At 35.8% G+C, this 15396-nt stretch overlaps 1 protein-coding gene across 2 annotated transcripts in view; it reads left to right on the top strand.

Annotated features, from left to right (window-relative positions):
• The window catches only part of LMX1B (LIM homeobox transcription factor 1 beta), a 602295-nt gene that overhangs the window by 491764 nt on the left and 95135 nt on the right, over window positions 1-15396 (top strand). For both annotated transcript variants that reach the window (XM_044058485.1, XM_044058484.1), the window contains exon 3: window positions 8068-8300. In XM_044058485.1, the coding sequence (XP_043914420.1) occupies window positions 8068-8300 (233 nt within the window). The remainder of the gene's footprint in view (window positions 1-8067; window positions 8301-15396) is intronic.

Raw genomic sequence — 15396 nt, 5'->3', positions numbered from 1 at the left:
CAACAACCATATAAATCCCACCACTGTCTCGCCTTAAAACACCTGGACTGGCTTGACCTACCTCATATGTTACTACAAACTCAGCTCCAGATCATGCACTCCATTTTATATCAGCCTGGATTTTGCCCAAGTCTATCACCCCTCATCTCCCACTATTCCCCTACCAGACATCTACGAAGTGCTTCCCAAGACATATTAAATATCCACAAACCAAAATCCAGGACAGGATGCAACTTTTATAGCTACCACCCCTCTACTGCATGGAACAAACTTCCACTTGAAATAAAGAACCTAACCCACCCCAAACAATTCAAATTAGCCACCAAATACTACCTTAAAAAACACTGGATATGCCAATGTATGCATCCTTCCTGACCTCTACCTACCCGTGCACTACTCTTTCACTTAATCTCACAAAAATCAGCATGCACAACTTGCAGCCTTGAACAACTTGCATCTTATCTTTTATTATGAAACCTTCTAATCCTTCCTCATACTTAGCCTACTGAACCATAGATTAGCTATTTTTTTTATGCAACCCCCCCAAAACTATTGCTATACAGTGCTTACTGAACCTGAGAGTAGCTTATATATTTAACATACAAATTATTTACTTACTATATTTTGTCTGTTGCTCATCCATCTGTTTATTGTATTTTCTATGTTTTTTGTCAACATCTTTCATATTCATAGGTATTCATAGGTCAGTACTAAGCTACCTGCCCTTTCAGGCCATTTTAAGCCTAGCCAGTTACCCCATGTGAGGATCAAACCCTGCACCTTGTGTCTGTAAGGTAAAGACCTTAACCATTAGGCCAACCTCCCATCTTAAATGAACAGCCCTTGCAGGTCTTGAACCCAGGACACTACACTCCATAGTCACAGCATGTTTCCACTAAGCCATCTGTTTATAACTTGTAACTTCTAGTATATTCTTTACTGTTATATATAGATTTGTTTGTCACATGATGGAGCTTTTCTCCCCAGTCCTCTGCTGAAAAAGGGCTTTAGCTCAGTCAGACACTCCCGGTCAACAAATGTAAAATCAATCAATCAATAAATAAATAAAAATGTATTCCATTACTGCACAAATATGAAAATACATCTATCAAAGCTTGTTTAGGATGGTATTAAGATATCAGGGAAGCATCACATTGTCTGAATGCAAAGAAGACAATGCTAACCATAACAGACATTTGTCTTAACTTCATTTAGAAAATCCTATACAAGTATTCAGCCCTCAACTCACAACTACAGTGATACACAACTAACTGAAACCTAAGATCCTCAAACAAAAGTCTGTTACCCTAAGCAAAAAAAACCCTCTACTAAGCAAAGACTACAGGACTACAGCATAAAATATGGCTAATCAACTACTCACAACTTTTAAAACTTAATATAAATCTCGCCTTAAGACTATGTTTAAAATGTGACATAACATATTTAGTCTTAACCACCTCGGATGTCTTACTTCATCTTTCATTCAACAATACGGCTCCTGCTCGCAGTTCTAACAATAGTACCTATAATATCCCTATAGCACTAGTCCTACTTCATTCATTAACCTTCCCTGTTACTCTCCTTTTGCACCCTACTTACACCAACGTTTTTATCACTTACCCTCTCTTTCATATCTTCCTTTCCTAACTTCCATTGAATCCTTTGCTCGTCTCACTTGTTGTACCTCCGCTAGTCATAATCTGTAAATTTGTATTATAGTATGTAATATTCTTAATCTCTTGCAATATGCTATTATGGATGTTCCATTTAAGAAATTCAACCTCTCCTTTGAAGAATCCATAATGTTATAGTACATTATTTTTGCTACTTTTTATTATTTTTGCTTTCATATGATCATTTTTTTTTTTGGTAAATGAGCAAACAAAATGATTTACATTGAGCAAAATCCTGTTGCTTCTTATTTATCTACTTTTTTTAATTCCCAGAAAATATGATAAGAAAACCTTTATCCATGTTGCATGTGCAAATGTGTAATAAGTGCCTGCAAAATGTCCATAATGAACATAGTTATGTAGTGCTGAAATGAAAAATTAAAACTTATAATCTGCACTGCATAATGCTACATCTGAGTGTCATACCTGATAAGTATTCTAAATTAATTCATCTGACATAGCTGGGATGAACACCGAAAAATAAAATGATTTTTTCAAATTCATGAAATATACCTTGAAGCACAATCCGTGTCTGAATCATTAATGTTCTTTATGGTACCTTAGTACCTTCTAATAAAGCCAAGGCTAATTACTTAACTAAACAAACTGACTGATTGCACTTTTACAGTAACTCTTCTGTTTACAAGTGCCTTGAACCACATATAATGTGAACAGCAAATTTGACAAAGTATGGTGTTCATAAAACTAGTTGTAATAAAACAATCACAGTTTGTTTGCACTGAAATAGAAGGAAATGGCGGAGCTGTGAGAAGCAGTAACATGGCAAAAGAAAAGCTGTAAACTGTTATAAATTCAGTTGCCGGCCTGGAGTTTCATAAAAATGTATCAGCCAACATTCATAACAAGATAACTACAGTACAGATAATAAATTGTTTGCATATATTAAACAGCAGATGGTTTTGCTCAGCTCAGGAAGGTACGGTTCATCATCCTATGGTGTTTTTGTTTGTTGTAAATGTTTAAGTAGGCCAAGCTTTCAGTGAAGCAGAACCCATAAATGTTTCATAGATTATTCTTCATCTGAGTTCATTTCATACAACCATACCATTTGAAATTAAGAAAATAGTTCTGGCAAAATCTAATGACTCAAATTTTAAACAATACCTTTTTTTCATTTCAGTGGCATAGGCACTAATAATTTGCCATGCATTAATGGAATATTGTCCCATATTCAAAATATTTTAAACAGTTATTTAGAAAAGCTCTGAGGATGTCCATCCAAAGATACTGAGTTGAGATTGACATGTAGTGACTTAGTGAACAGCCCGCATTGTTAACATAGTTCCTTATCACACATCCATTATAGACAATTTAAAGTTACCATTTCACCTATGGCATATCTTTGGGATGTAGAAAGAAACTGGAGACCCAGAGAATAACCATGTGAGTGGGAGGATGACAAGCAGACTCTGCACATAACATACCCCCGATGAGAATCATATTGGGGAGCTTTTTGTTATGAAGCCACAGTGGTATACACTGAGTGCAGATAGAAAATCTGAAAAATGTCCGACTTGTGCCATCAGAAAGAAAGGTGCACGCCACACACACACACACACACACACACACTTACTTGCAAGTCACACCAAACTAGAATGAAAGTAAAACAGAAAACATTGTGTTTTAGCTAGCAACAAAAACTCACTTGAGACACTGCACGTGTCTGCTGAGAAGTTTATGCATCGTATGTATTTTGAGAACTGTATGCATGAGACATGTATGAGCTCTCACTGCAAGGGCTGCCTCTAGTAAACATTGTTTATCAACATCCTGCTTTCATTTCCCTGTGCAAAAAATATACAGTGGCGCAGTGTAACTACACTCTTCATCTCTCAGCTTCCGTGGGCTGTGTCCACATTGACTTATGACCATTGATGATGAATCCACTAGTCACTAGGGACATTGGAAGAATGAATAAGCCAATGAAGAAGCAACGGCTGCAGAAGAACCAAATACTAAGTTTTAGATCACAGTAACCTTTAAAGTGAGCTAAAAAAAGTAGAAGAAGAAAAAAGGCTGACTTTTGCATTGTGCCATACCTAAAGATATGTGGTGTCGCAGGCATCACTGACTTTTGCATTGTACCATATTTATTTTATTTGATTTTCCTTTGTTGACCAGGTGTGTAGACTGGTCATTGGACCATTTTCAGCAACAACCTTGGCTACGGCAGTAAGATGTTATACATAAATTTTAAATCAAAACATAATAATAGAAAATTATAATAGGCAGTTTGTGCTTTACCAAAGGAAACACACAGTGTAAGTACAACATTATAGATAAATGCAAATAGTAACAACTTATACATCTATAATATCTTGCATATAATTAAACAGGAGTAGACGTTTAGCTTATTAAAGGACTCTACAGCAGTAAATAAGACATATTTAAAGACATGTGGTGTGTCTGTATTCAAATTAAAGTTAAAAATAATGTTTGCATCAATCATTTATTTAATTCAGTGTCCATGTTCCTTTGCACATAGACAATTGTTCCAAGTAATGTATCAAAACATTTGAAGCAGAAATAACTGAAGGAAGGCTAGGATAATTCCTTTGTAGTGCATGGGGTGCTGTCATTATGCTAAAAAATGGCTAAATTACATCCTGGTTCACCATTGCTATAGCACAGGTCCCAACCTTAGCAATGCTTAAAGTGGTGCTTAACAATTGGTGTTACTATTGCATCTGCACTAAAAGCAGTGAGAGCTGGCCAGAAAACAGTAGCAGTAGGATACGAATCAGCTTCGTTTTAAGACTCATTTCTGCCTGCTGTCTGATACATTGCAGCTGCTATTTCAATTACAGATTTTTTCTTTACACAGGAAATATGTACGCACCTCAACCATTTCCCTGCTGCTTTCCAGCTTTCAAAGCCAGCACAATGCATCACTTTGTTTATCTTATTTTTGTCTAATTTTGTAGTACAATGAGCAGATAAATCTCCATGCACTACAAAGAATTATGATAGGCCCTCCAGTTGTAATGAAGGATATGTTCTTGGCATGGATACCTAGATTCACCTTTTCAGCTTCACTCAAAGGGAATTTCTTGGCATCCATGCCTTGAACGCATAGGGTGGTATTCATAGTCACTTGCGCAAATCTGATAGGGTTATTCCTGATGATTAAGAATGAGTGTAGCAAAGGCGCGATTCAAAGAGGCCATTTACACTAATGAGCAAGGCCTAAAAATTGATGAGATGCAAATGAGAAGTGTTGTAAATTGTAGCATGCTAATGAGGTGGTTTTGCAATATATAGTCCGATATCCATGCGGTATGCACATCCATTGTTAAATGCAATGATTCATGTTGATATCGAAGATGCAATACGCAAACTTGTTTGTCCAAGTATGCACAAGCACTTCCCTCACACACACATGAATTATTTTCCCCATAAAACCCTTTATTAGTTTGTATTAAGTATGCACAAGCACTAAAATGACATAATAAATTATTTTGCTCAGCGATCACTTCAGCAGTCTGACCATGTATGTGCAAGCACTTCCCTGACACACAAATAAGTTATTTCCTCCAGAGACCCCTTCTGAAAATTTCCTAGTATGCACAAGCAGCAAAATGAATCATTCACCTAAACGATCCCTTCAGTAATGTGCCCCTGTATGCACAAGCACAAAAATAAAACTTTGACCCAAGCGACCTCTTCAGTAACATGACCCATTATGCACAAGCACCAAAATGAAGTATTGACCCATGTTACCCCCTTCAGTAACATGCACTAATATGCACAATCACCAAAACAAAACAGTCACGCAAGTGACCTCTTCTGTAACATGCCCCAGTATGTACAAGCACCAAATTGAAACATTCACCCAAATGACCCCTTCAGTAACATGCCGTATTATGCACAAGCACCAAAATGAAGCATTCATCCAAGCGACCACTTCAGTGACATGACCTGGTATACACAAGCACCGAAGTGAAACGTTTCCTTCAATAAAATGACCAGATATTTACCAGCACTGAAATGAAACATGTCTCTAAAGAACCCCTTCAGTATTATGTCGAGGAATGCCCAAACACTGAAATGAGACATGTCCCTATGTGTCCCCTTCAGTATTATGTCCAGGTAAGCACCAGCACTGAAATGAAATACTTCCCCAAATGACCCCTTTAGTAAAATGTCCAGGTATGCACAGGTACTGAAATGAAACATTCATCCAAGTGACCCCATCAATAAAATGTCCAGGTATATACAAGCATCAAAATAAAAAATGTAACCAAGTGACCCCTCCAGTAAAAATGTCCAAGTATGCAGAAGCACCAACTCAGCCACCCTTCGCATCTCCATATTCTGACTGAAGCATGTCTGCTATCTGGCGTACGTTCAGGGAGATTTACATATTTTGCTTGCAAATGAGTTAAATATAGATCTATGTCTATGAATCAAACTCATGCGCTTATGTGTAAAGCCCCTTGACAATGTAATAGCTGTCCCCCTATTGATTATGAGTTAATCACATCACACATATCTGATAGGGAGGACATGTTCACAAAGAAGTCCTATACATTTCTGTATTATCCTGTCAGTCCAGGATTTGCATAATCTTGTAGCGCTGCTGTTTGCGGATCACCACTATGAGTATGCAAAATCCTAGTCTAGGAATACTGCCCGTAATACACTCATTACAATCAACGGCCCAATAATAATTCTCTATAATACTGGATACAGTGCCATGATTAGGCTTCACATTTGGGGAAAAAAGACAGCTTTGTTGAGCATCTTTCTGATGTAGGAAAGATGCTTACCAAAGTTTAAGCACCTTTCAGAGCTGTTAACTACAGTCTCCTGTTAAAGCATTAACAGCGGCCAACTAGGAACAGTATCCTAAGCATTTTGACAGATCAGAACCATAGCTAGGTTATTCCTCAACACACACACACACACCTCTCAACTGTGCTTGATTTTCTATAATGTCTTGGATCCTGCCTCATCTTTTTGATCTCTCACTGAAAAATATTTGACTTTTTGTTAAAATTCTCTGTACTACAGTCAGTAAATCCAATTTTCATACTTCTTATTGTTTGAAAAAAAAACATGCTGGGGCAAAATCTTTGTTTATTAACCTTTTAGGTGAAGTAGAGTAGTATTTAAAATCTGTATCTGATTTTGGGTGTTTGTTACCCCTGTTGCCTTTGTCAAGAATGAAGAAGCTGAAAGCTAAACAAGCACTTCCTCTGTCTCATTCACTCAATCTGGGTTCTCTCTCTCACACACACACACACACACACACACACACACACACACACACACACACACACACACACACACACACGCACACACACAGACATACACACTGCAACAGCATTATTGCACTCTTGTTAAATGTCGCTTTTTAATGCACAGTCAGCAAAAAAAGTTAAAGGACAAGTCATGGCAGCTGCACTGCGGTTACCTTTATTCCATGACTTTTTATTTTTATTTACTTCCATTTGGTGAACTGTTGAATTTAGTGAATGTAGACAGTATGATAGCCATTTTATTTTTTTTTCTTCAGTCTGTGCTTCATGGTGGCTTAATATGCTGCCATGATGTCGTGGACTGGATACGGACCTTTCCTTATACGTTACTATCCTGTTGGAAAACAGGTATTCTCTAATACAGTATTAGATTTCCATTCTGCCCATTTTCTATATAAACATAATACCGTCCTTATCATAACCTGGCATGCTTACCCCACGTTCTACACTAATGTATTGTATTTGTTATTAACGTTGTCCTTTAGCTTTTTCTGTACCTACTGGAGAATGCTATTGTTGCAGCTACTAATCCTTTGTTATGGAGTTTATCAATCCTTACTTTTACACTTCATGATTCCTTGTTCACTAACATCACTAGTTATAAATAGGTATTCTGTTTTTGTTATTATACTTGCTGCAATCCAGTTAGTGTAATCACAATTTTCAAACCTAATGTATATTGCAGTAGTGGTATATTCATGTTCGTTAAACAAAGGTTTTTGTATTTTACCAAGTGTCAAGGGTATACCTGAATTCAGACTTCATTTAAATTACCTTTCCTTTGTCTTGCTGTCATCATTTGCATGATGGAAAGTGACATTTCCAAAAAGCATGTGTTGGGGGGGATTTACAGAATCATTGACAACTAATTATTTAACGCATCCTAACAGTAATTAAAAAAAAAAAATCTATATGGAAAATATTTGCAGGTATATTTGCAAATATTGTGCCTTTTGTAGAAGTGGGGTAAGACCCTGACTAGGTGGACAGAATGGCAATAGGATGTATACATAAATTTATTATATTCTAGTGATATTACTAACACTTGATCTATTCATTTTTAAACAAATTCTAGTATATCATATTTCTTTTTTCTCTTTTTTCTATTGAAGCTTGTTTGCTACAAAATGCAGTGGATGCATGGAAAAGATAGCACCTACAGAGTTTGTCATGAGGGCGTTGGAGTGTGTTTATCACTTGAGCTGCTTCTGCTGTTGTGTCTGTGAGCGACAGCTTCGGAAAGGCGATGAGTTTGTTCTCAAGGAAGGACAGCTGCTGTGCAAAAGTGACTATGAAAAGGAAAAAGATTTACTTAGCTCTGTAAGTCCAGATGATTCAGATTCAGGTAAGGAATCATTATATTCTAATTACACTATTTACAAAGGAGTAATTTATTATTAAACAAGTTCTAAAATTCATTTTTTTCTTTTGAAGCTTGTTTGCTACACAATGCAGTAGATGCATGGAAAAGATAGCATCAAAACATCTTACTTTTTATTTCTCCATTGTAAATATAATGCCTCATTTTATTAGCTAAGTCTGTGCAACATTTATGTTTTCTCAGTTGACAAGAATGGTATTTATGAGCACATTAAATAATACATTTGAAGTATTGTAATGCAGTCACACATGCAAAGGTAGCATATAATGGGTTGAGACACAGAGCTGGGATGGAGTCTTAAAGAAAGGCACATAACATTTAGTCATACAAATAAGAAACTATGTCACCTTATTGTACTTGCACTGTGATTGCACATACTTTCTGAGTTATGATTCAGATGTCCAGTATTTCCAGCATGGAGGTATTCTTTAAAACAAAGCTCTGTGACTGACTCCCAAAAGCTATAACCCTCATTTTATATTTTCAACAGCAAGAAAAATCCATCCATCCTCAGCCATTTTTTCCCATTTTGCACATGTGGTCGGGATGTCACTTCAACAATGACAATCATCTCGAGCCAAGGTTTGCACTGCTGAGTGGCTAGTCCTGCCATTGTAGTTCATCCTTACCATTCACTCACAGACATACCCGCACCTACTGCCAATTTAGAGAGTCCAGTCCATGTACTGCATGTCTTTGGAATGTGGTAGGAAACCGGAGCACTCAGAGGAAACACACCTGACCACAGGGTGGGCATGCAGTCTCCGCACAGAAGGCACCCTAGGTGAGAATCGATGTGGTGAACCTCTTGCTGTGAGGTGATAACAATAACCTTTGCACCACCCCAGCTGCCCCCCCCCCATACTGTAGGTAACTTCATTTGTATTATTTGGAGCACTATAGTAGATGTATGTCACAATGGGCACGTATTGCTATACACAGTTATACTGAGGAGTGCTACTGAAGCTCAGGTTATAGGAAGGAGGAGATTCAGAGAAATATGTGGTTGGTGAAAATGAAAGTTAGGAGGAAGATAAAGATGATCAGCGAGGTTCTTAAAATAAAAATGTGGATGAATTTTTTTTTCTGTGTGGTTTATTTTTCAGTCATTAGCAATGCAGAATATGTGCGGCATTCTGAGGCATCAGAAGACAGAATATTTAAAGTAGTAATAGACTATGTGATGTCAGTGCAGCTATACCATTTAAAAAATAAACCTCATTCATTCATTTTGTGATAACCAGCTTAATCTATTTCAAGATACGCAAACAGCTGGAACCTATCAGCATTCAATGTGGTAGTGAAATTAAAGTAGAACATGAGCCATCCCATCACAGGATGTGCATGTACAGAGAGAGAGAGAGAGAGACAAAGACAGACAAGCAGGCAGACATGCACACACACATACAAATTCTGACCTGAATAGGGATACTTTCATATTTGGAAAAAAAAAAGCTTGTGTTTTGTCAGATAACACAGAAATGTGCACAGTTCTATACAGATGGATACTTTAGCAAGTTTAAGTAGGGTTTATCTTAGATATATGACTATTAGCCTTCCAAACTTTTTTTTTTCAGACATTTATCCTTAACAATTGCTGTGTACTGTAGCAGTCTATTATAGGTATTTATCAATCCCTATTAAAAAATCCAGTTCTCTTATTTTTGCCTTCTGGTTTTAATATTTAAAGATTATCTGTGGTATTGTATCAGTCTCTCTTAAAATGACATTCAAGCTCACTAAATAGATTCAGTAAAGTATGAAATTTCTCAAGAGGCTTGGTTCGGTTTTTGTCTTGAGAGGCAACATATTTAGTTCTTTCATGTGTTTCAGATTAGATTAGCATTTATAGGATTTTTTTATATATATTTTCATTGAATTCACAATTCCATAGTTAAGTGTGGATTGCAGTAATCTGCATGCAACCTTATGTTAGCATTATGCACCTTTCACATACCTACATTTTGATGCAACATTTACTAGAACTGCCCATTACATGCTTTAGCTAGATAACTTCCAACTTACTGGGACTCTCATACATCCATTACATATTTTATTGATAAGTAAATTGCCCTCTAAATCCTCCACCTTTATACTGTTTATGTTGTCACTGATATACTATGCTACATTTCATACACATGTTCACTTCTGAATGTAAAGTATTATAGTACATTTACGGAGTTCTACTTCATATAATGTCTGCTTTGATTGTATTGTTTCTACTGTATATGTCTGTTGCCAATATTTATGGATAATGTGCACCGATGCTGAGCTCTACCCTGGTTAACAAATAAAATGCGCCAGTGTGGTGTACTGGTAGAGCAATGGACTCTGAAATACACATATGTGAGTTGGAGATCTGCAGGTTAAAAAATATTTATTTTAACAGTGTCAGTGGTACAGCAGGTGGCATATATGCCTTTAGTGCAGAAGGCTGTGATTGCTTACACAGCAGTGCTCTACTCCTGCAAGAGCTATCTTTTGCATAGGACAGTTTCAGTTGGTGGTATATATGTGTATATATATATATATATATATATATATATCTACACACAGATTTTATATATATATATATATATATATATATATATATATATATATATATATATGGATTCCCTTTATATCCTCGAAATACTGAAATGTCAAAATTCAGTATTTTGAGGCTATAAAGTGGAAACCTAAAAACAACGAAACCTCAGAAGTGCGAAATTCAAAATCTCGCACACTGGAGATTTTGAATTAGTGCTTCTACTCTACACACACACGCATCTCTCTCACTCTCTCTCTCTCTCTCTATATATATATATATATATATATATATATATATATATATATATATATAGATATATATATATAGTGGATTTAAAATATCTCATGGAACCAAAGAGTTGGGGAGTGCTTTATTATTAACATTTACATTAATTTCCTCCCCACACACAAAACAAGCTCTCTACTACATAAAAGCTGTGCCCCTCCACCCCCCCTTACTTAATTATTCTAACTCCGAGGTCGCACTATATACAAACACACACAAAACACCACCACACAAGTTTCATTCTCCTCGCACACACACAGCGACAAAACACACTAACACACACCACTGCCCCTACCCAAAACTCTTAACACATACACACTTACCTGAATCCATACCCACAGCGAAACACCAGAAGTGCTAATTCAAAACCTCTGGTATTCGAGGTTTTGAATTTCACCCTTCTGAGGTTTCACTCTTTGCAGGATTCTACTTTATGGGCTCAAAATACTGAATTTCAATATTTCAGTATTTCAAGCTTCTAAAGTGAATCTATATATATATATATATATATATATATATATATATATATATATATATGTGTGTGTGTGTGTGTGTGTGCATCTCTCTCACTCTCTCTCTCTCTCTCTATATATATATATATATATATATATATGTATATAGTGGATTTAAAATATCTCATGGAACCAGGAGTAGGGGAGTGCTTTATTATTAACATTTATATTAATTTCATATCACATATATAAAAAATTAAGTCACTTACTTATGCACTATTTTTTTTACATTCAGACTTAAAATTATGTACAAGTTATCAAAACCGAAGGACAAGTTATCAATACAAAACAACTTGCCTAAACAGTTTTATTTCTTTTGCTATTTTTTTATATTTGCCTTCCACCCCCCAACCCTTTCTTCCACAGCTATCTTCTTATGTCAGCTAATACATCATCCTCTTCCATTTTCTTCTTTTTTCCCACAGCACCAATATTATCACAAACAGTACTTCATCCTGTTTATCAATATTACATTTATTCACTTATTTATTGACTTTATTATACTTTGCGGTGGTGGTGGTGCTGCGGTAGCATTGTCGCCTCACAGTAAGACGCTGTCCGGTTCGATTCTCAGCTAGAGCGTCTTCTGTGTTGAGACATGCGTGAATTGGCGTACCTTCATTGAAGGTTGTGCATCAGGGCTGGTAACTCGGCACATAAAAATCAACTACCACCCATTAGTGGACCAGAGTTCCACTGTGGTGACCCCTTGCCGGGAAAAGCAGAAAGACACAGATTATACTTCTCACATAATATCATATTGATGCTGATGCATTTAATCCCTTCTCATCTATATTAATTAATATAAGTGGGGAGGGTTTAAATGTATCAATATGAATATGATATCATATGGGAAGTATGATAAACTTCTCCCAAAATTCTTTATCATATTTGCAATAAAAAAAAATGTTTTATTCTTTCTTCTTCATTACAGTCAACACATTTTCTTGCCTGCATCACCTCATATTTCATATCCCTTTTCACTGGGAATTTGTCTAATAAAATACTTCATAAACATTTCAAACCTTTTATTACCTTTTTCATCTTCTTTTAATTTCTTCCATGGGTACACCATTTTTTCTAAAATGATATTATACCATGACCCACCATTAATATTCTAAAACGTGCACGCTGATTGGCCAGCGTGCACATTGTAAATCGACTTATACTAATGGAAAAAGGTCCGGTCACCCAGACTTTTTCCATTAGTGTAAGTCTTTTTTAAAACACTGTCACGCTATGTTAAAGGAGTTTAACATAGCGACACAGGTTTAAAAAAAGCAATGGAGATGTCCCTTGCTTTTTTTAAAGCTGTCTCGCTATGTTAAACTCCTTTAACATAGCGACACAGTGTGTAAAAAGCAACGGAGATCTTGTTTTCTCCGTTGCTTTTTTTTTAAACCTGTCTCGCTATGTTAAATGGGTTTAACATAGCGAGACAGCTTTAAAATAAGCAACTGAGATCTCCGTTGCTTATTTTAAAGCTGTCTCGCTATGTTAAAACCATTTAACATAGCGAAACAGTTTGTAAAAAGCAATGGAGATCTTGCTTTCTCCGTTGCTTTTTTCAAAACTGTCTCGCTATGTTAAATGGGTTTAACATAGCGAGACAGCTTTAAAATAAGCAACGGAGATTCTCCGTTGCTTTTTTTAAAGCTGTCTCACTATGTTAAACCCATTTAACATAACGAAACAGTAAAAAGCAACGGAGAAGATCTCCGTTGCTTTTGCCCACAGCTCTGATGTACTGCGTAGGCTTACGCATGCGCAGTACATCAGAACTGCCGCGGATAACAGACAGCGGCGGAAGGGCAGCAAGGAGGCATTATATAATGCCATTATTTAAGAAAAGTAATTATTATTTTTCTTAAATAATGTCATTGTATAATAGCAATAACCCACGCCTGGGTGTGGGTAATGCTGGATTTACCCATGGTTGGCTTTGTTTGGTCCCTCGGGCTACGCACTCGGGACCAAACCACGCCAACCGTGGGTAAATCGAGCATTACCCACACCCAGGCGTGGGTTATTGCTATATTATACCATTCTTTTCCCATCACTTTCACTTACTTTTAACTTTAATAATTTCAGTTTTCTTCCAGCCTGTCCCACTTTTCTTTTCCATACTTTTCCTTCCCATATATTTATATATTTTTCATATAGCATCTTACCTATCATTTTTTCTTGTTTTTTTCTTTTACCTTTCTTATTACTCATGCTAAATACATCACTAGATTTTTTTTTAAATTCAAACCACCTTCTTTTTTATTATAAATTATCCTTCTTCTCACTGGGTTCAGCCTTGACCCCCAAATGAAACAAAAACATTTCTAATAGCTCTTTCCATTTAAGTGGGAAACATATATTCCCTTTAATATGCTATTTTTCCTAAGACATAAATATTTGGCTTATGTAATTTTTCTGAAATAAGTAAAACATTTTCCACCAAGCAGTAATTTTAATCTGTTCTAGTATCTCTCTCCATTGACTTATTAGACTTTCAAACTCACCAAATGTCACTCCCAAGATCCATGCTTCTTTTCATAAGATATATTCCATTTACTTTTTTTAATTTCACTAAATTCCTTAAACTTCAATTTGTTTAACTGTAAGGAAACTTTTTCAAACAGCTTTGCAATCCTTAATACAACCTCACTTCATCCATCCAGTGTTCTTGTATTATTATTACTCCTAAGTCTGCATATGTTACAGAAATTGGTAATGTTTCATTTTCTTTCATTTCACGTCTAGCTTACCTCATTTAATATACATGCACATCCCTATTACTGCATTAATTACTAATACAATAAGCACATAATCACTGGGCATCACTGTTTTACACCACTTTTAATAGTTATTTTCCCATACACCCATTTATCATAACTTCCCACATGAACTTTCATAACATTTCTTTCTTACATTTATATTTTTTCCTGTGCCATATGCCACTAAAATCTGCCACACTGCTTAATGGCTCACTTTATCAAAGGCTTTAGCTATGTCACATACTATGAGTCTTACTTTTTTATTTTCTTTCAGTATCATCTCTACTACTTCTTTCACTATAATTAACATTTTTTTTCACCTCTCTCCCTTTTATACCATAAATACCTTCTCATTTGACCTCATTCAATACTTTGTTAATCCTTTTTTGTAGTATTTTCATAAATATTGTATAGATAGTATTTCCTAGTATTATAGGCTTCCAATTTTTAAATCCTTTCTTTGTTCCTTTCCCCACATACTTTTTAGCAGTCCACCACATACATCTTCTGCCATTATTCTTGCCTATCCATTTCCCTTTTTAATACATTTTCTCTACAAAACTTTCTACCACCTTTGTAATATCATCTTCTTTGTATTTTATATTCCTTTTGCAATCTAAGACAGCATCCATCCTTCCTTCTCTTATTTTTACCTTCTTTTCCTAAATAAGGGGTACCTCTTCTTTCTTTCCTTTCAGAAAAAAAAACTTGACCTACGTATTATAGTTTTACTCTATTATTTTTTTGCTGTTCTTTGCATACATATTTTCCTTATTTTGCAACATTCTTTTTATATTTCTTTCTCACAATTCCATTAAACTGCTTTATATCAGTCATGAGGGATTTGGGCACCCAGATTGATAGCAACCTGACTTTTGACCACCATGTTGCTTCCATTGTAAGGAAAGTTTTTTACATATGTAAGGGTATCTTATCCAGGGACAAGGAGGTCATAACATCCCTGTATT

Source organism: Protopterus annectens, chromosome 16.part0, assembly GCF_019279795.1.
Source record: "Protopterus annectens isolate FY-2018-M chromosome 16.part0, PAN1.0, whole genome shotgun sequence".
In the NCBI taxonomy this organism is placed as follows: Eukaryota; Metazoa; Chordata; order Ceratodontiformes; family Protopteridae; genus Protopterus; species Protopterus annectens.
Note: the sequence above shows the minus strand (reverse complement) of the source record. Positions and strands in the feature narration are given on the sequence as shown.